Source organism: Rhinolophus sinicus, chromosome 15 (assembly GCF_057876585.1).
Source record: "Rhinolophus sinicus isolate RSI-liver-muscle chromosome 15, RSI-T2T, whole genome shotgun sequence".
NCBI classification, from domain to species: domain Eukaryota; kingdom Metazoa; phylum Chordata; class Mammalia; order Chiroptera; family Rhinolophidae; genus Rhinolophus; species Rhinolophus sinicus.
In genome coordinates this window covers 50,619,165-50,645,480 of record NC_142515.1, presented here as the reverse complement: position 1 = coordinate 50,645,480, position 26,316 = coordinate 50,619,165, and the positions used below count along the sequence as shown (strand labels likewise).

At 40.1% G+C, this 26,316-nt stretch overlaps 2 protein-coding genes and 1 pseudogene across 4 annotated transcripts in view; all 3 read left to right on the top strand.

Moving 5' to 3' along the window:
• The window catches only part of CFAP70 (cilia and flagella associated protein 70), a 68,885-nt gene extending 47,485 nt beyond the window's left edge, over positions 1 to 21,400 (top strand). For all 3 annotated transcript variants that reach the window (XM_019746009.3, XM_019746008.3, XM_074339577.2), the window contains 8 exons: positions 1,377 to 1,535; positions 2,082 to 2,203; positions 3,672 to 3,824; positions 4,330 to 4,491; positions 7,709 to 7,798; positions 15,453 to 15,554; positions 19,619 to 19,666; positions 21,104 to 21,400. In XM_019746009.3, coding sequence (XP_019601568.2) covers positions 1,377 to 1,535; positions 2,082 to 2,203; positions 3,672 to 3,824; positions 4,330 to 4,491; positions 7,709 to 7,798; positions 15,453 to 15,554; positions 19,619 to 19,666; positions 21,104 to 21,184 — 917 coding nt within the window. In that variant the 3' untranslated portion in view covers positions 21,185 to 21,400. The remainder of the gene's footprint in view (positions 1 to 1,376; positions 1,536 to 2,081; positions 2,204 to 3,671; positions 3,825 to 4,329; positions 4,492 to 7,708; positions 7,799 to 15,452; positions 15,555 to 19,618; positions 19,667 to 21,103) is intronic.
• LOC141572803 (UPF0729 protein C18orf32 homolog pseudogene) lies at positions 15,909 to 19,179 on the top strand (annotated as a pseudogene).
• A 1,196-nt stretch (positions 21,401 to 22,596) lies between the features above and the next one.
• Positions 22,597 to 25,894, top strand: MRPS16 (mitochondrial ribosomal protein S16). Its single transcript, XM_019745879.3, has 3 exons — positions 22,597 to 22,753; positions 23,231 to 23,491; positions 23,983 to 25,894. The coding sequence occupies exons 1-3, from the start codon at positions 22,741 to 22,743 to the stop codon at positions 24,114 to 24,116; spliced, it is 408 nt and encodes a 135-aa protein (XP_019601438.3). The 5' UTR covers positions 22,597 to 22,740; the 3' UTR covers positions 24,117 to 25,894.
• Positions 25,895 to 26,316: the final 422 nt, after the last annotated feature.

Genomic DNA, 26,316 nt, shown 5'->3' with positions numbered 1-26,316 from the left:
GAGCTCACCTATCCTCGGAGTTTATTTCACTACTGATAACTCAACTATGTATCTTTAACCCTGACATTCCTCCAGGATCCAGCAGCTGTACTATTCTACTAGTAAAGTCAACTCCTTATCTCCCAAATTCACTATGTATCATTATATTAGGCACCCAAGCTAATGATCGGAGAGTCATCTCTGCTTCCTCTTCCTTTTTTGCTTGAACTTCCATCACCCCTATATCAGGTTAATTCCCAAGACCAGTTGATTATCTTTCAAAATGCTCTTTGTATCTTCCCTTTAGATTTCCACTACTCTCCATTACCAAATATCCAGACTGTTGTAATAGCCTTATTACAGACCCCTTTGTCTCCATTCACATTTTTCCTCCTTGCTACAAAGCACTGTTAGAATAATCTTCATAAAATACCACTGTCATCTTCTAATTTTTCTGCTCAATACTCTTTATTGTAGCCCTCTTCTTTTGCCTATAGAAGAAAAATCTTAGCATTCAAATATCAATAAAGTGTAGCCCCAACCTACCTTTCTCTTAATTTTCTCTATGCAATCCTCAATACCCAGTAAAATAAATTAGCTCACTACTTCCATGCTTTTGCCAATGGCACGCCCCCAGCCTTGAATGCCCCTCCCTATCTACCTATCCAATTTCTACCTATTTTCAAATATTTCCAAAAGAGCATATCTTTTGCTCTAGCTGAGTGACCTATTCTGATTCGGAGCCAGCTGGCACTGATGATTTCCTGCCTGAAATTGCTTTTTCTTTTTATTCATCAAACATCTGTTTGAGAAGCAGCCTGGCATATTTAAGAGCGTCAGCAAATTATGTAACTTCTCTGATTCACTTAGTTTAAAGGAGCACCATAAATAAAATATAATATTGTGAATAATAAATGAGATTATACATTTAAGTCCTTAGTATAATACTTGACATATAGTCCTGCTCAAATATAGCTACTTATTACTATTATTATTATTATTATTATTAAACACTGAGATGATTAGAATTTCTGTCCTTCGGTGGTTTTAATCTTATCTAAAAATATATTAATCTTCCCATCTGGATTCTTGAGGTTCTGGGTCTAGCAAATAACTTTTATAATAGGTACTGTTTGGTATTTTCATGCCTTGGGTAAGCAGCAGGGTTGGACTAGGGGTTACAGTGACAGAAGCTGTGCTAGCCTTCTCTCAGTTTAGGTTGTACTCTTTAAATTATTCAGAAATATAAAAAGTCTGCAAAACAAATCTGTCCATGCAATATTTCTGGAATGTGTTCCTTATGCTTTAAAAATGAATTGTATTTTATTTTCTGTAATAACCTTTGGATATTCAATATGGGAAGGTATTTTTTCCTCATTAAAATTTAATCTATTTAGAACCAGGAGCTCCATTATCCGTTCTAGATGGATTTGTTGAAGAATCCTCCAAACCGCGGTCTGATTCCCAAGAACCCATTTTGCCTGTACAATCTCAGGACCCAGCTAGCAGCCAAAAGCCATCCAATGTATTTGTCAAGGAGATTCCAGTAAAAAGAGGTAAGTAGGAGTAAAGATTTCCAATTGAAAGAGGGGCATAAACCAAGTAGACAAGGATGAAAACTGCTGTGATTACCAAAATGGTGATCTTATCTGAAGTTGATTAGTTTACCTGTCATTTTGCTTAAGGGCCTTCAGATGAGGCTAGGCTCTGAAATCCAAACTCAGAAATACAACTCTTTCAATCAACAAGGATTTATATTTAGCTCAGAAAAGTAGGCAACTATAGACGTATGATTTTCTAACAATGATTCTTCATTTTTTAAATATCTATACATTGTGTTTCATATTCAGGACGATCTGAACACTTTTAAAAACCCATTCATTTGGTTGTGATTTGCATTTAGTACCACCAGAAGACTAACCTTGAGAACCTTTGAGACCTCCTCTTTGGGGACCATTGCTATAGAGCAAACTATTGTTTTCCAGATTATAATCTCTCTCATATATTAGATTAGAATATTCTCCCTGCTACATTACAGTGTCTGAAGTCTGTACATTTTTTTCCTTTACATCCAATCATCTATTCTTTTAATATGTTTTCAGAAGTATCAAAATATCAAGATTCATCAACTTTTCTTCATCCCACCCCTTATGGTGTTTCCCAGACTCCTACCACCATCTTCATGGAGACCATACGCTTCTTAATGAAGGTCAATGCTATGCAGGTCAGAATATTTGGAAAAAGGAAAGTAGATGGAAAGATTTTAATGACCTACTTATTCTATTCATAATGGCATCTCTGCAAGCTTAACTATGTCTGATGCAGAAATCAGGTATGCTTTTGAGAACACATCAAAAGCCCAATGGGCTGAGCATCCAAACATGAAGCACTCTCTGCAGAGCGCATTAGGAGACCTCACTGAACGTCTGCTCCCTGTAGAATACCAGCAGAGCAAATTCAGATTCAATAAAGACGTATGTAGCCTGATGTCACTTTATTATGGGAGCTCATATTATGTGAGTTTTGGGAGTTCACAGGAGCCTAATAATACCCTTCTTCCCTTTCAGGTTCTGAACCAATTGGAACAGACACACACACACAGTGCTTTATGGGGGATAAAAATATTAAATTTTTTTATTGGTAAAACTAGGCTGGAGATGTTATGGGACCCGGGTTTGACTTACCCATGCTGCCACATGTAGAACAGTTGGAGAATTACAGCCCCCTCCCAGAGAAGAAGAGCATCCTATGAGGTCTACCTGCCCCATGGGAAACAAGTAATGTACCCAGGAAGCAAGCAGTAGGAGAGAGAGTGAGATCCAGGAGCCAGGAGAGTTGGCCCCGATTCTGCATTGTGCATGCTCCATGTGAGGGTGGGCAAGCTCAAGAAAGGGCAAGAATTATGAACTGGGTGCGAGTGGGCAACATTAAACCTTTCCCAATAGAGAAACAGGCTCTCTGTTTCCCTGATTACATAAGTCACTATGCCTCCATGTCAAAGAGCCAGAATGAAGGTAGAGGGAACAGCTGCAGAGTTGTTTTCCTAAGAAGGTATAAGTGTTAGTGGAAGTTTCTGCATTGTGGGCTGAGATGGGAACAGAGGGAAGAGCAAAAAGAAGGGTTTACCTCTCTGCTTAGCAAGTACATGTGACTGTCCAATCTGCAAGCCTTGCATAGTATTAAAAGTAAAGAATAGCCCGAAGTGTTAAACTGGTGAACATAAGAAATATTTGAGAGTGGGTCAGAAACAGATGCACTATTTCTAAGATCCCAAGTCTAGAATTTTAGAAAGGGAGGTTTTGTCTCGCTGTAAGTTTCTTTACAATTATAGCTGCCTGAAAAGGTTATCTCATGTGTCAGTATAAATAAAGTTCCTTTGTCTGCTGCTTAACAAATACATGCTAAAACCCATCTAATATGATGACCAGCAAGACCAGAATTGTGCAATACTGCAGATTATGTTCTAGGAAATGTCTGCATTTGGTGACTAAGTGAATAGGTGGTAATGGAACCATGACTAGGTGCTGAATGTTTATAATTCACCTCTAACCTTTTGAAGTTGATAATCATTTCACTCTAGAATATGGTCCTTATTATTTATTATCAGAGACAGAATCTTCAACCATAAGAGCTATGGAACTGACATAATGCAGTTATTTACATGTTCCTCGTAATCTGATTTTTCCTTGCAGTATGTGCACCGAGTGCTTGCACATGAGCTGTTGTGCCCTCAAGGAGGCCCCAGCTGTGAGTATTACTTGGTGCTGGCCCAGACACACCTTCTCAAGAAGGACTTTGCCAAGGCAGAGGAATACCTCCAACAGGCTGCCCAAATGGACTATCTGGTAATGAAATCTGCCGGAGCCTCTTGAGTTTAGTTTGGATAAGGGGCGAACAGGCTTTCTTAAAGGTGGTGATGCCATATCACAGGTAGATTTCTGGTTACCAGAGGTGCGAGTCGTCAGCTCTCAGTTAACTCATCCCTTCCACTTGTTTTTCTTAGGCATTCGTGAGTTTTGCAAAGGGCAGAGAAAAGGATAAGGACAGCCCTTCAGTAAATAGTTTATCCATTTCAAGTTTTCTGGCTTCTTCTATTTTTCTCACTGTGAATACTATCATGGTTATCTTGAATGTTTTTCTTAATATTTACCCCAAAGACAAAATGACTTTGAAGAATGCAAGAAAGAAATGAGAGGGCAGACCTAGAAGAATATCTCTCAGTGCAACCGAATGACCCTCTTTCAGAGTTAGAAAAAGAAAGCAATTTAAATTTGAATGATAAACAAAGATCATTAATGTACTTTTAAACACCACCTCATTTCATACACTACTTGTTCTTTACTTTCTCAGAACCCTAACGTCTGGGGTGTGAAGGGCCATCTGTATTTTTTGAGTGGAAATCATGCTGAGGCCAAGGCATGCTATGAACGAACCATTAGTTTTGTAGTGGATGCTTCTGAGATGCATTTCATCTTTCTGCGACTGGGGCACATATATCTGGAAGAGAAACAGGTGAGGGGTAAGGTTGGGGTCTAACCATATAAGTCAGGTCATTGTCTAGGACCTGATCATAGTCAAGTGGACTAAAAATGGTAACATAATGATGCTTTTACATCCAAAGATAAAGTAACTTGCCTAACATCAGGTAACTAGTAATTAATAGAAGCAGGATTTAAATCCAGGCAATTTCATATTAGAGTCTGTGGTTTTCACCATTATGATACTGAAAAGTCATTAAGAACTCAATACATTTTATTTTAGTCATTTTCTTTTATTATTAGGAGTAGTAGAAATATTCTTAGCTTGCCTTAATTAATGGAAAGTGTCATGGACTTCAAAATAAATTCTCCAAACTTCCTCCTCAGCACAAGGGATTATATTTAATTCAGCTGAGGCCAACCCCATTCCACAGAGCACTCTGACCTGAGTCTTTAACAATTCCTCTCCATATGTTAGGAAACACCCCAAAGCCTTCTAAAAGAAACTTTCTCTTATGGAAAATCTCAAGTACATGCAAAGTAAACAGAATAGTAGCATGAACCAACATGGACCCATCATCCCACTTCAACAATTACCAACTTTCTCCCAAAAGCTTTGTTGACTCTGTGCTTTTGTTTTGACTTAATTCCATTTCTCCCCGCAGAACACCCAGTTTTCTTTCTATATAAAACAAAACAGCAGCAACAAGAAGTTACAATGCCTATAATGCAAGTAAGAAAGCTCATATAGGCTTGAAAGGAAAAATCACCATCCTATTACAGTGAAGTAAATAAGAAAAAGTTTTCTATCTGATGTTATTGCAAACTGCATCTTCACAGAGCTTTTGGCTTGTGCAGTCACTAGTTAAGGAGTTCATAGGCTATTTACTGAGGTTCAGTTGTAGTTCTGTCTCTCACACTGGAGATACAAGACAAGAAGTGGTCCTTCGTGGAATGCTTCTTTTGGAACTTTGTTTTTTGAGTTTTTCTAAATGTCTCCTGTACTGCTGAGAGCTTCTAAGACCTTTGGCAACAAGGGAACAGACTCTCAGAATAATGCAGCTCTGTCAAGTGTATCCCTTAGTTCACAGATTCTCTACCTGTCATCCTACCAAAAGTGACATAATGTCACTTTTAAGTGAAAGGGGTAAACGATTAAGTCTAGGTGGAATTCAGATAATCATTGTGGCCACCCAGAACTTTCGGTGTAACTCCTTGCCTCAACTTTTAAAGAGACTACAAATATCTTTGAAACTGCTTTCATGTCATAGTCTGCCCTTTAATTTGGTCTGTCCTTCTCTTCTCACCAGTTTTCTTGCAATAGCTCCTTGAAGATAGACATAAAATACAATCCAAGCCCAGAATAACCAACACCATATTGAAAGAGAAGAGCAAAGGTGAAGGACTGACCCCCTACCTGACTATAAAACTACAACAATAGTCAAGACAGTGTGATATTGGTTAGAGAATAGGCAAATAGATGAATGGAACAGAATAGAGAGCCCAGAAATAGACCCATATAAATATAGTCAACTAATCTTTGACAAAGGAGCAAAAGCAATACAATGGCAAAGAAAATCTTTTCAACAAATGGTGGTGGGACAACTGGATATCCATATGCAAAAAAAAAAATCTAGACACCTTCAAAAATTAACTCAAAATGGATCATAGAATTAAATGTAAAATGCAAAACTATAAAATTCCTATAAGATAATGTAGAAGAAAACCTATATGACAGTGGGTATGGTGATGACATTTTAGATACAACACTAAAGACATGATCCATGAAAGAAAGAATTGATGAGTTAGACTTCATTGAAATGAAAAACTTATGCTCTACAAAAGACAATGTGAAGAGAATGAGACAAGCTACAAACTGGGAGAAAATATTTGCAAAAGACATGTCTAAAAGGACTGTTATGTAAAATATACAAAGAACTCTTAAAACTCAACAATAAGAAAGCAATCTGATTTTAAAATAGTCCAGAGACTTTAACAGATGCCTCACCAAAGAAGATATGTAGATAGCAAATAAGCATATGAAAAGATGCTCCATATTATGTGTCATCAGGGAAATGCAAATTAAGTTCACAATGAGATACCACTACATACCAAAATACGGCCAAAATCCAGAACACAGACCACATCAAATCCTGACAAGGACGTGGAATAACAGGAACTCTCATTTCTTGCTGGTGGGAATGCAAAATGGTACAGTCACTTTAAATGACGGTTCGGCAATTTCTCACAAAACTAAAATATTCGTACCATATGATGCAGTGATTGTGCTTCTTAACATTTACCCAAAGGAGTCGAAAACTTACATCCACACAAAAAACTGCACACAGATGTTTATAACAGCTTTATTCATAATGGCCAAAACTTGGAAGCAACAAAGATGTCCTTCAGTAGATGAGTGGATAAATAATCTGTGGTGCATGCAGACAGTGGAATATTACTCAGCACTAAAAGGAAATAAGCTGTCAAATCATGAAAAAACACAAAGGAATTTTAAAAGCGTATTACTAAGTGAAAGAAGCCAATCTGAGAGGGCTACATACTACATGATTCCAACTGTATGACATTCTGAAAAAGGCACAACTATGGAGACAGTAAAGAGATCAGTGGTTTCAAGATGTTGGGTAAGGGAAGTGATGAATAGATGGAGCGAAGAGAATTTTTAAGACAGTGAAATACTCTGAAGGATAGATCTCATTATACATTTGTCTAAACCCACAGAATGTACAATGCCAAGAGTGAACCCTACTATGGACTTTGGGTGATGGTGACGTGTCAATGTCGGTTCATCAGTTGTAACAGTTACCACTTGGGTGGGGATGTTGCTAATGGTAGAAGCTATGCATGTGTGGGGGCAGGGAGTATATGGGAAATCTCTGTACTTGCCTCCCAATATTACTGTGAACCTAAAACTGCTCCCCCAAAATTAAGTTTTAATATCACATATAACTCTAGGACTAATTATTTTATTTATTTATTTATTTATTTATTTATTTATTTATTTATTTATTTAAGGAGGGTGCAGCTCACAGTGGCCCATGCGGGGATTGAACCGGCAACCTTGGTGTTATTAGCACCACGCTCTAACCAACTGAGCTAACCAGCTACCTCCTAGGACTCATTTAATGTACATTGGTCTGTAGTATAACTGCAGAAGCCCCATGATTATCCTAGCAATGCAGTGTTTGAAATTGCCAAAAGAACAAAAGCTTAGTGGTGCTTTCTTTCTACAGTATGAAAAGGCAAAGAGAACCTACCTGCAAGCCTGTAAGCGATCACCTTCATGCCTCACTTGGCTCGGACTGGGAATTGCCTGCTATCGGGTAAGAAGATGAGGGCTTGAGACTAAGACAGCTGACCTTGGTGCCTTGGTCTTCCGAGCACCCTGGGAGTTTGTGATGACAGTGGGATAACAATCAGGGCAGTCTTCTCTAATGAAAAGTTGCTCTTCAAAGTTGTTTAGTAAACTGAAGGTCAATCTGAACTAGAAAAACAAAACATTCTTTAAAAATCTCACAAAAACTTGAACCAGGAAGCTATATAATAAACAAAAATGTTCATGTTATTTGGTACATAAGCTCATAATTTTGTGAGCTATAAGAAAAAAGTGATATGGGATATGAAGAATCCACTCAATTTAATTAAAGTAAATGATTGATATTTATTAATCTCTGTGGGCAGACTGTATTCAGGAGGAGATGCTACAGCTTCTGTAGACCTTTTGCTCTACCAGCCATAAAAACTCTAGTCATCCTTCCCACCTTTCCTCTAATCTTTGACGGAGACATGCATCCTGCTGTTCTTATCTATTTTTTTCATGGGTATTCTTGATTCCATCTCTCACTTTTTCTCCTAATACCTTACTACTTTCTTAGTTTTTTCTTTCTCTATGATTAAAAATTTTAACCTTTCCTTCTCAATCATCTCTTTCCCCGTACATTTTCCCCATCTTATTGAACAACAGTGATAACAACAACCACCTTCCTGGTTGCTACCCTTTACGCAAAATAGTTGGCTACATGTCTTGTCTCCTCTTCCTCATTGCTGTTTTTTTAACCATAAGGTGATAATGTGTTCATTATAGAAGATTTAGAAGATACAAAATATGAAGAAAACATGCAAGTATCCATAATCCCATCACTTATTTTTTAATGCATTTTTCTCCAGTCTTTTTTCATACATATATGAAAACAATTTTAATGTATAAAACTAAAAATAATGTATTTACTGCTTTTTAATCTTTTCTACCTAACAGTATAGCATTGGTGTCTTCTCACATCACTAAATAGTCTAAAACATGAGTTTTGATGGCTGCATGGTGTTCCCTAGTTTGGATGCATAAATAAGGTGATTGTGTAATTTATCATGCAAACCAGGACGCTTCTGAGAATAAAAACAGTGCTATTAATAATTGCACTGGGACACAGAGACTGTCCCAGGCCAATTGTGACGTACGATCCCTTATACATAAGCCATGTGCCCCCCTGTTCCACCTTCCCAGAAAGGATGTAAAACATTTGTAGCTGTTAGAAACTTGGCAGTACTGTCGAAAGTACAAAAAACTACACAAACTATTCAGATAAGTCATGTTTCTATTTGTTTTGAGTAGTGTAAAAAAGTCTCGTTGAGATAGAAACTAAAAAAAACCAAAAAACAAAAAAACCAGAACCAAAAAAACTTGAGTTAAGCCCTACTGCTAAGATGTCCAAGTAATGTCTGCCCCCATCAATGTTTTAGTCATACTATACCTGTCTGTGGATATACCATAATTTATTTGACTAATCTTTTATTATTAGATATGTCCTTACTTTTTAGAAGTATACTATTACAAATAAAGCTGAGATAAACATTCTTGGACATAAATCTCTGTGCTTAATTCTTATTATTTCCTTAGGATACATTCTTATAGAATGTAGAAAATTCTAAAAGTCTTTATAATGTCAATTTGCCTTCTAGAAAGGCTGTATACTGATTTATACTCTTCCAGCAGGTATGAGTAATTTTCCTGTTACCTGATCAAAAATGCGCATTATCACTTGCTAATTTTATAGGTATCTTAAAAAAATTTTTTTAATCTGCATTTGTTAGGTGTCTTAATTTGCATTTTATCACTAATGAGGTTGAAATCATGTGATAGACATATTTCTTTCTTAAATTGGTTTCAGGTGTACAAAACATAATGCTTAGACATTTACACACCTTACAAAGTGGTAACCCAGTAACTCTACTACCCATCTGACACCGTATATAGTTATTACAATACCACTGACTATATTCCCTATGCTGTACTTTACATCTTGTGACTTTATATTTATATTTATATTTATATTTATATTTATATTTATATTTATATATTTATACATATATATTAGTTATAGTTGACATTCAATATTATTTTATATTAGTTTGAGGAGTACAGCGTAGTGGTTAGGCATTTATATAATTTATGAAATGATCCCTCAATAAGTCTGGTATCCATCTGACACCGTATAGTTTTTACAACATTATTGACTATATTCCCCATACTGTATTTCACATCCCCATGACTATTTTGTGACTACCAATTTGTACTTCCTAATCCCTTTACTTTTCTCACCCATCTCCCTAACCCCCCTGCCATCTAGTGTTGCCACGCGGCAGCCTACCCGTCTGTCTCCTTGTACCTGCCCCTAAAGAAAGGAGAGTCTGTGAGATGGATCCTTTCAGGGACTTGGCTTCACCTTTGTGCTTGTACCTTATGTCTCCCTGTTTGGCCCCAGAAAGATGGCTTGTCAGCCAATGACGAGTAAGATTCCCCATGGGGGGGACAACTCAAGCCAGGCGCAGTCGAGTGGAGACTGACAGGAGAACCCATGGGGTTCACAGAGGTGGGCACAGCCCCCCACCTTCCCCGGCTAAGGAGAGCCTCTGCCTCTGTGGCTGTATTCCTTCTCACAACCTGCAAGGGGAGTGATTCAGTGATGTGCTCTCCATCTATTCATATGCATATAGGTTTTGTCCCTTGGGGAAGTACATACATCCTGAGACTTAAGGTTCAGCTGCCTGCAGGCAAGGGTGATTGGCTTGAATCAGTTTCCTATTATAATGTATAGGATTCACAGATCTTGAGATTGACAAGCTTTATCCTCACCTAACTAATAAAAACTATGTGTAGGCATTTGGAGCCAGTCCTTGAGGCTGCAGCACCTTGGATCCGCTTCACTCTATTCATGGCTACTGTCTTTTCTTAACCCTGTGCCACCCTTCTCGCTCCCCACAACCCTCATCGCGCAGGACACGGCAATCTAACAACCATCAATTTGCTCTCTGTATCCATGAGTCTGTTTCTGTTTTGTTTGTTCATTTATTCTGGTCTTTATCGTGATTCCCTGAAAATAAGACCTAGCCAGACAATCAGCTTTAATGCATCTTTTGGAGCAAAAGTTAATATAAGGCCGGGTATTATATTACATTATATTATATTATATTATATTATATTATATTATATTATATTATACCCGGTCTTGTAGTAAAATAAGACCCGGTCTTACATTAATTTTTGCTACAAAGGATGCATTAGAGCTGATTGTCCGGCTAGGTTTTATTTTTGGGAAACACGGTAGATTACACATGTAAATGAGATCATACAGTATTTGTCTTTTTTCAGTCTGACCTATTTCACTTAGCATAATATCCTCTAGGTTCATCCATGTTGCAAATGGTAAGATTTCATTCTTTTTTATGGCAGAGTAATACTCGATTGTATAAATGTACCACAATTTCTTTATCTAATCGTCTATTAATGGGCATTTTGGTTGTTTCCATATCTTGGCTATTGTGAATAGCGCTGTGGTAATTATAGGGTTGCATATATTTTTTCAAATTAGTGTTTTGGATTTCTTTCTGAGGAATAGAATTGCTGGGTCATAAGGGAGTTCTATTTTTAATTTTCTGAGGAAGCTCCATACTGATTTTCATAGTGGCTGCACTAGTTTGCAATGCCACCAACAGTGCAAGAAGGTTCCCTTTTCTCCACATCCTCGCTAACACTTGTTATTTGTTGATTTATTGATGATGGCCATTCTGACAGGAGTGAGGTGGTATCTGACTGTGGTTTTATTTGCATTTCTCTGATACTACCTGCCAGCTGCCCATAAGGCTCAGCCATTGAAAAAGCCTCCTTAGCTTCGAGGGCCAGGCTAATTGACCTGGTTTTGAGAGGGCCTTTGGCGTTGCAGTCCTAGCTGGGTGGGGTGGGGTCCCAGGGAGTCATGAGGCATGGCCAGTGGTTTTTCCAAGGTTAATGCAGATTCAGTTCTTGAGCCAGTGCCACACCTGTGACCACTTCACAAAATGCTCTGAACACCACAGCAAGCCACTGTTCACCTCAGGTTCACAAATCCCTGAGAGCTGCCCGAGAGGGGCTGCAGTACAGGTTTTAGGTCACTGCTCACCACCAAAAGTTCCCCAGGCTGCTGCAGGTGCTCCAGTTCTGTAAAAGGCTTCCATGGCTTGTGGGGCAGGTCTGGCCACCCAGGCACTGAGAGTGCCCCTGTCAATGCAGCTCTAGGTGTGCAGGGTGGGGTTCCAGGGAGCTGTGGGGTGTGGCGGTAGTTTTTACAAAGTTAATACAGTTTTGGTTATTGCACCAGTGCTGGGCCCATGACCAATTCACAAAAACACTCTGAGAACACTATGGCCAGCCACCACTCACTTAGGCCTGCAGTTCCCTGAGAGCCGCCTAAGAGAGGCCTGTTGCCATCTGCCGACTTCCTGTAAGGCTCAGCTGTTGAAAGAGCCTACTTAGCTGCGTGGGCTGGGCTAGTTGATATGGTGTTGAGAGTGCCTTTGGCAATGCAGCTCTAGCTGGGTGGGGCAGGGTCCCAGATTTTGGGTCACTTCCCACCACCAAAAATTCGCTGGGCTACCGTAGGCCTTCCCCTGCTGTAAAAGGCTTCTGTAGCGGGCTGGCCACTCAGGAGTCGAGAGTGTCCTGGGCGATGCAGTAATAGCTGTGTGGGATGGGAACCCTGGGTATCACCAAGGTGGTGCGCATTCATGAATTTTACCAGACCAATGCAGTCTTAGATTTGGCCCTTCGGGAGAAGGCTCAACATAGAAAAGATAGGCTGTACGTGAGGCAGGCTCCACATAGGGATAATGGCTCCTCTGCCTCCAGCCCTCAGCTTGCAGCCGCACAACTCAATCTTTCTCCGTATGTCTCCAGCACCTTGCCAGTTGCCACCTCTCCACCAGATACCAGGTGAGTGTTTGCAAGTGAGTGAGTCTTTGTGCGAGCCCTTTAAGAGGGTGCCTTCTGTCTCACTGGGATGGGCAGAGAGAGTCCTTGCTGATTCTCACTACCAGATGTTGTGGGAACTCCTCTTCCCAGCACAGGACCCCTGGACTGGGGAGCCTAGCGTGGGGCTGGGACTCTTCCCTCTTCTGGGGGACCTCTGCCACCGAGGTGTCTCTCTTGGGGTTCAACCACTATCTGTGGGCTTGGGGTCAGCCCATTTCGCATCTCTGCCCCTCCTACCAGTCTTGATGTGGCCTCTTCTTTATATCCTTAGTTATACGGGTTCTTTTCAGCTAGTCTTCAGATGATTCTTGAGGCTGATTGTTCTATAATTTATTTGTAGTTTTGGTGTGATCCCGGGGTGCAGTAAGCATAGCGTTTACCTAATCTGCCATCTTGGACCCTCTCTCCAACATATTTCTTTATTTGTGAATTATCTGTTAATTCTGCAGGTCCCATTTACCCTTCCCTTCATTGAAATTAGGTGAATTTCTCTTTGCTGAAGCTTCTCTGACAGAAGTCAGAGATATGGAAACAACCGAAATATCCATTAATAGATGATTGGATAAAGAAATTGTGGTACATTAGTACAATGGAGTATTACTCTGCCATAAAAAAGAATGAAATCTTGCCATTTGCAACAACATGGATGGAACCTGTTGACTGAAGCCTTCTTTTCCCTTGACTTCCACAATAACGCATTCACATTCTTCCAGTTCTGCACCTTACTCTCTGATATCTCATTCTTAGCCTTTTTTGCTGGCTCCTAGTCTTTCACCACCATAATTGTTGGGTCCCCTGGGTTCGGTGGTCAGCCTTATTCTCCTGTCACCTTATTTATTCTCCCTAAAAATATCTTCTACCCCAGTGATCTTAACTACCACTTGTGCCCTAAGGGATCTTAAAGCTTGAGTTCGTAATACTTTTCTTGTCCTGACCCTTATATCAAACAGTATAATGGACAGCTCCATTTGGTGGTTCCCTAGACACCTCAAAATGTATATATCCAAAATATAACCTAACTTATCTCTGAAGGATTCTCACATTCCTTAAGCTTATACCTTCTCCTGTATTTCCTGTCTTGGTGAATGGGGTTATGATGATCTCAATCAATCACTTTAATCTACTTCTGTTACTTTTTATCTAGGCATCAAATATCCTATTGATTTACTCTTCTAAATGTCTCTTGAGGCTATTGTCTACTCTCCATACCTATTGTTACTGCTCTAATTCAAGTCTCATCCCCTCTTTATCTGCTAGGATGGTCTCCTGTCCTCTCCCAATTCATTTCCCACATTGTTATCAACATGGTCTTTAAAATATGCAAATGCAATGTTATTCCCCTATTTAAACCCTCAATGACTACCCCTTGCTTCAGAATAAAATCCGGATTCCTTTGAGTGGATATATATGATCTGGTCTCTTATTACTTTGTTTGTTTTCCCTTCTCTCTCTCTCTTTCTTTTCTTCAGCCACACAGGCAAACATAAGAGTTTCTGGATCATGTCATGCTATCTTATGCCTCCATGCCTTTGTATAATTGCTTTTATTTTTCTTCACTTTGTACAGATAACAAACTCCTATTTTTCTTTCAAGATTTACTTTAGCAATGTTGCTTCTCAGAGGCCATCCTTTAATTTCAGGGTAGAATTTTTATTATTTTCCTTTGTTTCTCCACTAGATCACACATATGCTTTCATTATAGAAATGTTTAGTCTGTATTGGAACTATTTATGTGTTTGAGGGTTTTTTCCTTTTGTTTTAAAAAACATATCTGTCAGTGAACTCTTTGAGGGAACCTGTTCTGTTTTATCTTTTTATTCCCAGTATCTTGCATACTGCCTGACACAGAGTAATCCTTACCAAATATAGGCTGAATAATGAATCAATATCTCAGAGACATTTAAAGCATAGGTCAAGGTATGGGCATTGCTGAAAAGCCATTCTTCATATTGCCTCGAGCCTAGAAGCCTACGATTTTCTAAAAGAGAAAAAATGAAGAGCTCCTTTATTGGAAGAGGAGTGCCTTATTCTTAGGTGGCCTTTGGAAGATTTTACAAAGTAAACTCACAGTTTTAGAAAGCAGCAATGATATCCATGTTACCAGAGCTTAGGGAGCACCCTGGAGTCTCTGAATATTATATTGATTGCTCAAGATTATGCTGTTAATAACTAATTTTAGGGGAAAGGAAATTTTCTGAGCAATAGTATTTTGACATGTTCATAGGACTTTAACCTTAAGAAAGGGATGCACAATGTAAAGGAAGAAACTACAAATGTATCTGATAGTCTAGTGCGTATGGGAAAATCACTGGATGACGTACACATGACAGTGATGCTTCTGACCTTCCAAGCCTGGCACCTGCAGCTTGGTGGTTTGTGGATGCCTTTGGGACTACTGTAGAGAGAAGGAGGAAGAGAGCCCAGCAGGCAGGATTCCAGATTCCCCTACCTGGCTTTTTAATCAGAGTAGTTCCACTTTTAACTGGTTCAGATATTGGGCCACCACATAAGATTTTGTTTGAAGAAAGAGTTCTGCTAAAAAAATAAAATAATAATAATAATAAAGTTGGGAGCTATTAGTATGGTCATATACACTAATGTTATTTGGACATGGTGTTTTCAGTGAAGATGACTCCAGCTGGCTTACGTGACAACTGTATTGATTTAACAACTCACACGTCTTCTTTTTTGTCAAGCTGGAGGAGATCTCGGAAGCAGAGGATGCTCTCTCTGAAGCCAATGCATTGAACAACTACAATGCTGAAGTATGGGCATATCTGGCTCTGGTCAGCCTGAAAGTGAGTGTTTACTATCCTTGCACAATGCTTTTTTAGGGAAACCAGGTGAAGGACCAAGTAAAGCAAAAGATAGCGGCATGGCCATTAACGCATGATAGTTGAGGTTTGATGAGCTTCAGATTTGGTTATATAAATGACAAAGGAGCGGCCGAGTCTGAGAAGCCTCTACTTGGAATGTGCTTACAAATCATATACTCAGGTGTGTTTATCTGGAAAGGAGATTCTAAAAATGGCAGTGAGACATTTGGCCTTATTGGTCATGGGTGAGTGGGAGTGGGGTAAGCCAGGGCTAACTGCTGGCCGGGGGGTTCTGGGGTGGGTGGGTAGACTCCCTGCTATACTCCACAGGCCCAGCCCAATGGTGGCTTGCCTCAAGATGAAGGAGGATGTAGGGATCAGAACCTGGTCTAGGGTTGGGGTTATAAACACTTAATGGGGAGCTGTGTAAGGGCAGTGACTGACCGTGCAGTGGGATGGCAGATTAGACTTGTGGGCAGTGAGCAGTTTTCCTTCTGCCCTCCTGGATACCTCTCCCCACCTGCCTGTGCTCTCATGTTTAGGACAATAATTCCTGCCTGGGACAATGGTAAACGTTCCTTGTATGGTCATTCCAATTCTGCTCTGGATCTACAAAAAATTCCTGGAGCCTCTAATTACCCCCTTTGTAAGTCGTATATGGCCTAGAAAAGCTATATAAGACTCCAGGTATAAAAATAAAGGGAAAGTAGCCTATAAGGGTACAGATATAAATGGATTACAAACAAAAGGACCAACAGATATCTCTGATAGACTAAAGCAATTTTCCCAAAAGATACTATTGTTTTAAAAATGGACCTGATACTATGAAGCATCTTCTTTGTAATTGTCTCTGACTTTTTTCTGAGACCAGAATTTGGGATCGATAGTTTAGATATTTACCTGATACTAATCAGGAAATACATGGTATTTACATTTAAAATGTATTTAGTTATATTTAACGACCTCATTCCTGAGTTCCTTTTTCATTTCAAATGGATAACTTTTTTTTAATGGAAGTGCTATTGTATCAGAATATAAAACAAGGTCAAAGACTAGTGAAGGAGATGATATACTAGGTTTTCTGAATACTTCCTTCCTATTGAACTGCTGGTGAAGGGTGCTTATCCTTGATATAGATGGGAAATTAGGTGGGGGGTATTGTAGAAGCTTGTGATAACTGCTTTACCTATAGAAAATAACTATCCCATAATTAAATAACTTGCTTAAATAACGCACATCAGCCTAAAATAAGATTGGGAATAATGAGATTGGCCCTCCGTTTTCGATTGGCCAATATGACACCAAGCTGACAGGAGATATTGTGAATGTAAGAGAAATGAACAAAATAAAAATTACTGAATTTTCTCTTGAATATCAATACAAGACATACCTATGTTCTTACGCCAGCTCTGTCACAACTAGCTGTGGGATCCTGGGTAAGTCACTTAAACTTGCTGGGCCTTACTTTTTTCTTTAAACTAAAAGTGTGAAAATGGAAGATTTTAATACACTTCCCTTAGAAACTGATAGCTCTAATAGAAAAATAATTAAGCATATGTAAGATTTGAATAAAACAAGGTTGAGCTCAAATACCAATATAGAACTCTGCACTTAACAATTGAAGAATACATATTCTTTTCAAGCACAAATGAGTTAGTCATAAGAGTTGACCATATGCTAAACACAAAGCGAGATTCCACAAATATATATAGATGACACCGCAATAAAATTACAAATTGACAAAGGAAAGATAGGCCCCAAGACTCATATATTTGTAAACTTAAAAACATGCTTGTAATTCATTCATGGATCAAAGAGAAAATCATAAGACAATTTTTTGTGGTAGGTAGAATTCTGAAGATGACCTCCCAAGATAATTCCATCAGACACTAATATAGGTACTGCTATGAAGGGAAGTAAGAGAGATTCAAAGCACAAGAAAGATTCAACACACAATTGGTGGCTTAAAGATGGAGAGGGACCAGATGTCAAAGAATGTGGGAAGGCTGTAGAAGCTGAAAGCACTCCCTTCTCAGAATCACAGCCATCCAGAAAATGGAGACCTCCATCCTACAAATACAAGCAACTGAATTCTGCCAACAACCTGGATGAGCTTGCAAGTAGATTCCAGATAAGAACCCAGCCCTGCTAACACCTTGATTTTGGCTTTGTGAGATCCTAAGCAGAGACCCAGTTGAGCCATGCCAACTTCTGACCAGTGGAAACTGTCAGATGATAAATGGGTTTTGTTTTAAGCCACGAAGTTTGTGGTAATTTGTTACACAGCAGTAGAAGACGAAAACAGGCCATTTGGTAGATTTTTACAATAATAGCCCCCATTTGATTATGCTTTCATGTCCACACCCTTTGCAATGTGGTATTATCACTCAAGATATGGAGTCTCCTTCTCGTTTCTCTCTACCCTGCAATCTAAGCTGTACTGGTGACTTACTTTGATCAGTAGACTATGATGGAAGTGACATTATGTGAGTTCTTAGAAACAAGGCCTTTAACAGTCTTGCAGCTACTGCTCTTCTCTCTTAAAACTCTGGAAACACCATGGGTTAAAAGCCCAGTTTAGCCTATAAGAGGCTCAAAGTCCACTTGGAGGAGAACTGAAGCACCCCAGCCAACAGCTAACCTTACTCTTTGAGTGAGGCCATCTTGGCTCCTCCAGCCCTAACCAAATAGAGGACATGAGTGATCCCAGGAAAAAGAAGAATGGCTCTGATTGCCCATAGAATTATGAAAAATAATAAATTGTCTGTTAAACCATTACATTTTGGAGTGGTTTGTTACACTTTAGTAGGTAATTGAAATGGGACTGAATAAAAAGAAAGCTATTATATATTGGAACTATGGGATACAATTAAAGCAATATAGAGAGGGTAATTTATAGCCTTAAACACATATATTAGAAAAGAGTGTGGAAAAATCAATGAATTAAGCATTTAAATTATGAAAATAGTAAAGAGAAAACAAGGAAACCGAAAGAAAGGATAATCAAAAAGAGGAGTATATGAGGTGTGATCAAACAATATGGTGAATGTTTAAATTTAAAAAATGTATTAAAGTAAAAGACACATTGCCATTACTCCCCCTCCAAATACCTCCCCTTGCTTTGAACACACTTATCCCATCGTTCTTGCCACTTTCTGAAGCAGTTCTGGAAGTCCTCTTTCGTGAGTGTCTTTAGTTGTGCTGTCACTTCTGCCTCGATGTCCTGAATCATTTTGACTTTGGGGAAGAGCCAGAAGTCACATGGTACTAGATCTGGTGAATAAGGTGGATGAGGACACACCATAATGTTTTTATTTGACAAATTGCCATATACCAGAAGTGATGTGTGACATGGAGCTTTGTCATGATGGAAGATGATTTACAGCAAATTGTAAAACACACCATCTCTCAACTGTAGCTCACACCCGACTGGTTGCACCCAACAAGTTGAAAGTTGTCACACGCTGTTTTTAAGGTTCGATGTGCCACTTCCCATATTGAAGTTCCCTGCCTTTCTGTTGGATGGCACTCGGCAGCAGCATTCCTGGTACTTTTTTTTATCACAACGGAAAGGCTCCGTGTCACACATTGCTTCTCATATATGGTAATTTCTGTCAAATAAAAACATTATGGTGTGTCCTCATCCAGCTTATTCACTGGATCTGGTACTAGGCAACTTCTGGCTCTTCTCCAAAGTCAAAATGACCATGAAAGGTAAATGTTTTGAATTGATTCAGAACATCAAATGAGGCAGCCACAACAGCACAACTAAAGACTCACAAAAGAGGACTTCCAGAACTGCTTCAGAAAATGACAAGAACAATGGGATAAGTGTGTTTGAAGCAATAGAGAGTATTTTGAGTGGGATTAAAGATAATATGTCTTTTCCTGTAATAATTTTTTTATTAAACAGTCACCATATTTTTTTTATCATACCATATATATAACCTTCTTAGTTAAGAAACTTTGAATTCAAAGGTGAAGCAGGAAAAGTACTTTCCCACCATAATGTTTATATCATCACCAGCTGCTGCTCTTTTTTTCAGGCTGGACGGCAACTGGAAGCTGAGCAAGCCTACAAATACACAATGAAGGTATGATGCAGTTGCCTCTGCTGTTTGTCTGCACTGTACTGGGGCTGGGAAACTAGGAACAAGGTGCTGGCTTAATTCAGGACTGTATAGCATTTCATGATGTGAATATTTTTCTAGAGGCTTTTCTTACCATTGTGCCATTATCATGGGGCTGCTGGGTTTGGAATACTAACCCACATAGTGCCATGGGGGATCTTTTTTATACCTCTTTAGAGAATATGGCTTAATAGAAAGACAGATGGCCTGGGAGTCAGTAGAACTGAATTATGGTCCTAGGTTTGCCATTAACTTACTGTATTAACCTCTCTGGGCCTCATTTTCCTCATGTGTGAAATGAAGGTGTTGGTCTAGTCCAGGAGTCAACAAACTTTTTCTTAAAGGGAAAAACAGGAAATATTTTAGGCCTTTGTGGGCCAAACAGTCTCTATTGCAACTACTACACTCTGCCCTTGTAGTGAAAAAAGCAGCCATAGACAGTACATAAACAAATGAATGTGGTGGTTGTGTTTCAAATAAAACTTTGCTTACGGAAACAAGACAGAGTGCTGTATTTGGCTGTTGAGCTGTGGTTTGCCAATCCCTAGTCTATTCTATCTGTTATGAATTGTAAGTAATCTGACTAGAAAGACAGTGGCTTAAACAAATGAGTTTTATTTTTCTCATCTAATGTATTACCACTCCACAATGTCATCAGAGATACAACCTCTATCTTTCTGCTTCAACAACCATAGCATAGTTTCCCATCCCTCATAGTTAAGGACAGCCATTTTAGTTCCAGCCATCATATCCATGTTTCAAGCACAATAAGGAACAAAAGGGGGGAAAGGACAAAAGGGTCATGCTAGCTATATCACCTCCCTTTAAAGAGCAGTGACTTTTACTTGCATATCATTGGCCACCTGGTCATAAGACTGCCCCTAATTGCAAGCGAAGCAGGAAATGTGGCTTTTTAGCTGGCTGCATTTCGGTGCTGAAAAGAAATGAAGATTTACTTAGTTTTAAAGGAGAGAGAGGGTATTCAGTAGGCAACTAGATGTCTCTACTACACAGCTAGATTCTACAATTAAGTTCAATCTAGTATCTTTGATTCACTTCTGTCATTTGCCAAATGGGAATAGTATATATTACTCAAGATACATTGGGTGATAATGTGAATCTTTCAAAAATAAACTTTATTAAAAATGTTACTTTATTAAAGTTACTTTATTAGAAAATGCACAAATTGTGAATGTTCAGACCACTTGATATATTTTCATAAAGTGAACATATCAATGTAACCAGCACAATGTGGAGGTCTTTTAATGGAGTTACCATGCAGTAGGGAATATAGACAATTCCATTCCAAGGAACTATGTTCTTTAGCTGTGGCCCCACAAATGAAGGGTCTCTACATAGATATATCAGGTATGACATGTCCCCTTCCTTCCTCTCTTGCAGCTGAAATTGAAAGATGAGGCTCTGCTTGCAGAGATCCACATGTTACAGGAGACCGTTGGCTTTGGCAATCCATCTTTCTAACATCCTTCCAGCTGAAGAATCTTCTGTTTGGGATTCTGAGAAATTAAACTGTGGATGCTTCACCATATGAGAGCTGGCGATGGAGAACAAAAAAGTCTTTACCATAAACAGAAACCCATTCATTTATTTCCATTGGCTGTCTTACTGGATGGCTATGTTGCTGGTTGTTTTACTGGTTGACAGTAAAGTGGATGACAATACAAAATGGAAACGAGATTCAAAATTCATCAGTGTGGTTCTGGGGCTAAGGTATACTGAGGGAAAGATAAGAATATAAATATATGTACATATATGTATATTTATAATTAAGATATAGTGGGTTCATTATTAGGGTTTCTGGAGAAAGCTAATCAGGATCACTCCTGGAGGAAGCCAACTGCTAAGGTCCGTGGCCAGGTTCACTCACTGGAACATGGGAGTTAAGGCATCGTTTTCTAAGGTGGAACTAAAGGAAGAAAGCTATGCGGGGTCCCTGTATTAGGATAAAGAGCATGTTAATTGTGGCCAGGCCCTTTGGATCCAGTGGTGAACAGAGAAGCTACACAGAGAGGTCTTTGCTGAAGGTGGAGGTACTGATTCCCTCTAACCACGGGTATCTTACCCACGGGGATCTAAAGCACAAGGGCTCCATGAAGAGCCCATCACCCTGTAACAGATGCAAAACTCACAACTGAGTATGTTATTTTACGGCTAAAGATGACAAAGGAACCATACTTGACTCCTGTCCTCCTGGATCACTGCACAGTAAAACCAGGAATAAAGGCTCCCCCTGTATTTTTTAAAAGAGGATGTGGAGAGAATAGGAAGGAAGGTGAGAGGCATATTAGTAAACACAGAAGAATAAAATAAACTCTACATCATTTATAGGCCTTTTCTAGTCTCGGTCCTTAACTATACCCCTTTTATGAAGTCTTCCTGCTACACTAAGTAAGTTACCAGGCTTGTCTTTTCTTCTTCCCCAGGACTGTGTAATGACCCCCCCTCCCCCAGTTATTCTGGTGTAACCTCTCAGTCTCCCCACTAGACTGTGAACTTCCTGCAGGAAGGGACAGATCCCTTTCACCTCTGCGTTCTCAGCACTGCACCTTGGCCCTAACAAGTACTCAAAAAACGTTTGCTGTAAGGATGGATTTGTGGAGCACTTTAGCGCTTCTCTTAGCCGCTCCCGGGATACTCTAAATACTTCTCACTCCACCAGGAGCTCACAGGCCAGTAGGGACCGGAACACCCACATGATTCTGCATGCACTGCCTCCTCCTTTATACGCAAATTGCAGCACGCCTTTATTGCTGCAGTTTAAGTAAAGTACGTTAAGTTTCGCCGTGTTGCGTTACGGGATTGCAGGGGCGGAAAGGGCGGGGCGAGTGGACCGTTCGCTTCCGGCAATGAGGCGCTTGAGGTTGGCTTGCGTCGGGGTGAGGCCCGCTTTTCGGGAGGGTTGACCCGCGCGTCCGTCCTCCGCCCCGCCCGAGGAGGTAGAGCTGATCCTTGCGGGCGGCGGGAAGCTCCGAGGCGCCGCAAGTTGCGCATGGGCCTCAGCGCACGCCGGCTGCACCATGGTCCAGCTCAGTGAGTGAGGGGCCCCGAGAGACCACCCAGGAGGTCGCCGGGGCTGTGGGGCGTGTGGGACCGTGTGGAGCAGGGAGTACCTAGGCCAGCTGGAGGCTACCCCAACTTGACACAGCCACACTGCCTTACGTTGAGTGTCCCCTCAGTGTTTCTCACTTAATCCTCCCTGAAACCCAATGAGGTTAGTGGCATTCATTGGATAGATGAAGCAGCTGAGGCTCTCATTTGGTCACAGCTAGTAAATGTCAAGCCTGTGCTGAGTGCACTCGGGAATCAGGAGGAAGTTATTTCTCTGAATGGAGTGCATAAGAGGAGTTTCGCAAAGACTCGTCTTTGCAAAGATGATATCTCAACCAGATTGACAAGAATTAATTGGAAATAAGGACATTTCACTGGAGGAAGGAGATTGTTTCATCGACCTCATTTTGCCCATTTTGTGCCCTCGGTTCTTGTGTCTTAACCACTGTTTTTCTACAGCTACTGTCCTCTGCAAGGCCTACCGTGGAGGCCACTTAACCATTCGTCTTGCCCTGGGAGGCTGTACCAACCGGCCTTTCTATCGCATCGTGGCTGCTCATAACAAGTTTCCCAGGGATGGTCGTTTCGTGGAGCAGCTGGGCTCCTATGATCCACTGCCCAACAGTCATGGAGAGAAACTCGTTGCTCTCAACCTGGACCGGATCCGACATTGGATCGGCTGTGGAGCCCACCTCTCTAAACCTGTGGAAAAGCTTCTCGGTAACTCGGCTGTAGCCATACTTCATTGAGGGAATTTTAAATTGAAGGCAGTTCCAGGGTGTTGAGAATGAATGATTTTCATTGCCTCCAGGCTGCTCAGAACTGGAGTGAGAAGTGAAGTTGTGATCTAATTGTCATTTTAAATCTGGAGACCCCTTTTGAGGACTTCTTTATGAGACTTTTTGGGTGACTAAGATTTCATACTAAAAATGGGAATAGTGTGTCTTGAATGGCCATCTGTCACTTTATCTTTATTTCAAGTAAGGAAAATAGTGTTAGGAAGTTGACAACATCTGTTGTCTCCTTGCAGTGAATGGAGGGGAGGGAATTGGGGGAAGAGGTAAGACAGTTTGGCAAGTTAAGAGCATGGCATGTTTTATATCCATCCTCTAGGTCAAGTCTCTGTTAGACCTCAGTTCTGTGAGGCTGAGTTCCCAAGGAAACGTTTGCTTGTACTTTGTTATAATGAATGAAAATCCTGTTGCTTTTAGGTCTCTCTGGCTTTTTCCCTCTGCATCCCATGATGATCACGAATGCTGAGAGGCTGCGACGGAAACGGGCACGTGAAGTCCTCTTAGCATCTCAGGAAACAGAAACAGAGGCTACAGAAACAAAAGCGAACTGACTCCAGTGAGCATAGTAGTAGGAACAAGGTCAAAGTTCTCTTAAAACGCTTGTGCAGAGTTCCTGGTTTTGTTAGAGTTAGGGGTCAATAAATGGAGTTTTCTGTGTCACCCATGCTCTTCTGGCCTGGCCTGAGCAGGGCCCAGGGAGAGATTTGTTCTTGTCTGATAGAGAGCTAGGTCTGGGAACTTACTAGCTTTTTCAGCCTTCTTGTGGCGAAACACAGTGGCTGTGAGATGGGTTTGACTTTTGGGTTGGGCCCTGGGTCTCTTAGACAACTTTACAGTCTGCTGCCTTCCAGACTTTCCTGTTTCAAAGCCCCAAATCAGGATGTCCATGGCCCGTTCAAGTAATTCTTTTCTTAATTTATTGTCGTCTCACCAGTTCAAGACACAGTTACTTTGCTTATTGTTGTTATAACTGTAGGTTTGTATTGCTTAACACAATCTCAAATTTACAAAGGTAGATTTGTTACAAGTTTTTAGGCTGTAATAGTCTACTTTTAAGAGTGAGAAACTGGACGAGATCTAATATTGTAAAGTACCTACATACATTCTAGGCCCTTTATATGCAAGGTTATTTGTGAGAATAATAAGGTATGAAAGTAGGTAGGATTATCGCCATTTTATAAATGGATAAGTTGAGGCTCAGAGGTAGAAACTTGCCCAAGGCCACAGTTTTAATATTGGTAGAGCTAAGATTCAGACCCCGATGTGCCTACCTGGAGAGCCCTTTCCAACATGTATTGTCTGTAGTAGGGAGTGGGGAATGAGCAAGGATGAGGGGCTTTTCAAATGTCCACTTAAAAAGTCAGTGATAGACTCAGGTTTAGATATTGTGAGTTTGGTAATATAAATGACTGGCTATGCCAAAAATCCCCACAAAATACCACATTATCTGCTTCACTCAGGAGTCTACAAGCACAAGTGTGGATTAGATGGTTTTAGTGCACTCTGGATAATACAGATTTCAAATTCTGTCTTAAGACTAGCATATAGGAGATTTGTAGAGGAGATTCTAAAGCCCTATCAATATACTAACTTATTCTCTGGGTTATATAGTCTGAGAACAATTAACCACCTCAAATTCTGGTGTCATCAAGGCTCCCCAAGGGTTATTACTAGTTGGCCTCCACTTGCTTGGAGGAGATTTTGAAGGCAGGCAGGCAGAGAGGAAATAACTTTACCTGAGTTTGAGCTTGGGTATAGGAAAGAGAAATGCTTTGAAAATGGTAGGAACTCTGCAAGTTTAAAAGATACTACCCTGGAGAGTTTGAGGTCTTGGGAAAAGCTTTAATTGGTACAGCAGGGGAGAATGTGATTCTGAAAAATATTGATCAGTGAGAGGAACTGATGTGAAATGGGTTAAGGTAAAGTATTTTGAGCTACTGAGTTTGCCAACTCAAGTATTTACTTTGGGCCCTTATCTGTCCTTTGTCTAAAATTTGTATACACATATTTCCTGTATGAGCGCTTCTCCCTGATTTCCAGAGATTTCTCTAGCCTTAGCCTTTGGATCTCCAGGCACAGGATTTGTCATCATGTCTTAGATGATTGTATCAGCCTGTCTTGTTACCACCTTCAAATCTAAGGTGCTAAAAATTCAGCTCTGCACTTTCGAAAGCGTTAACAATAACAACAACAAAAAGGCCTTTGCTTCAGCAGCTTGTATTTTTATTAAGATGAAGGTTTGGGTCATGTCGTTTCCACCAAAGTAGAAGGTGATTCAGAGGAGAATGGGAATGATTCTGTAATAAATGTCAAATAAGAAATTTTGAAAGACTGGTATTGTGCTTTTTGTTTAAAGTAGGCTTTTTTCTTGCAGGGCTCAAGGGCAAGTACCTATCCAGCAGACCCACCCTGTAGGTTGCAAAATTATTTGGGCTTTAAGAGCTGGAGGTACTTGTCAGGATCATCTCTGAAAAAGAATAAATCTCTTTAACCATTGTTCTCTGGGGAAAAGACATGTTTAGGAACCATGTGAAATTGCCAAATACTGATGTTATGCTGTTGTTTACTTTAAAAAACCAGCAATGTATAGGTTCAACCTAATATGGACATTCCATGTAACATTGAAAAATTTTCTGCCGGGATATTGGGGAGAAGATAGGCGCCAGATTTCCAGAGTACAGCCAGGAGAGGGGTGGTGGCTACCGGGCTTATATCATCCCGCGGAAACAGGTTCCCGCGCTGGGCGAGATG

Coding starts and splice junctions, on each gene's coding strand:
- MRPS16 (XM_019745879.3), top strand. Junction 23,492..23,982: donor ACCTGTGGAAAAGCTTCTCG/GTAACTCGGCTG, acceptor TGTTGCTTTTAG/GTCTCTCTGGCTTTTTCCCT.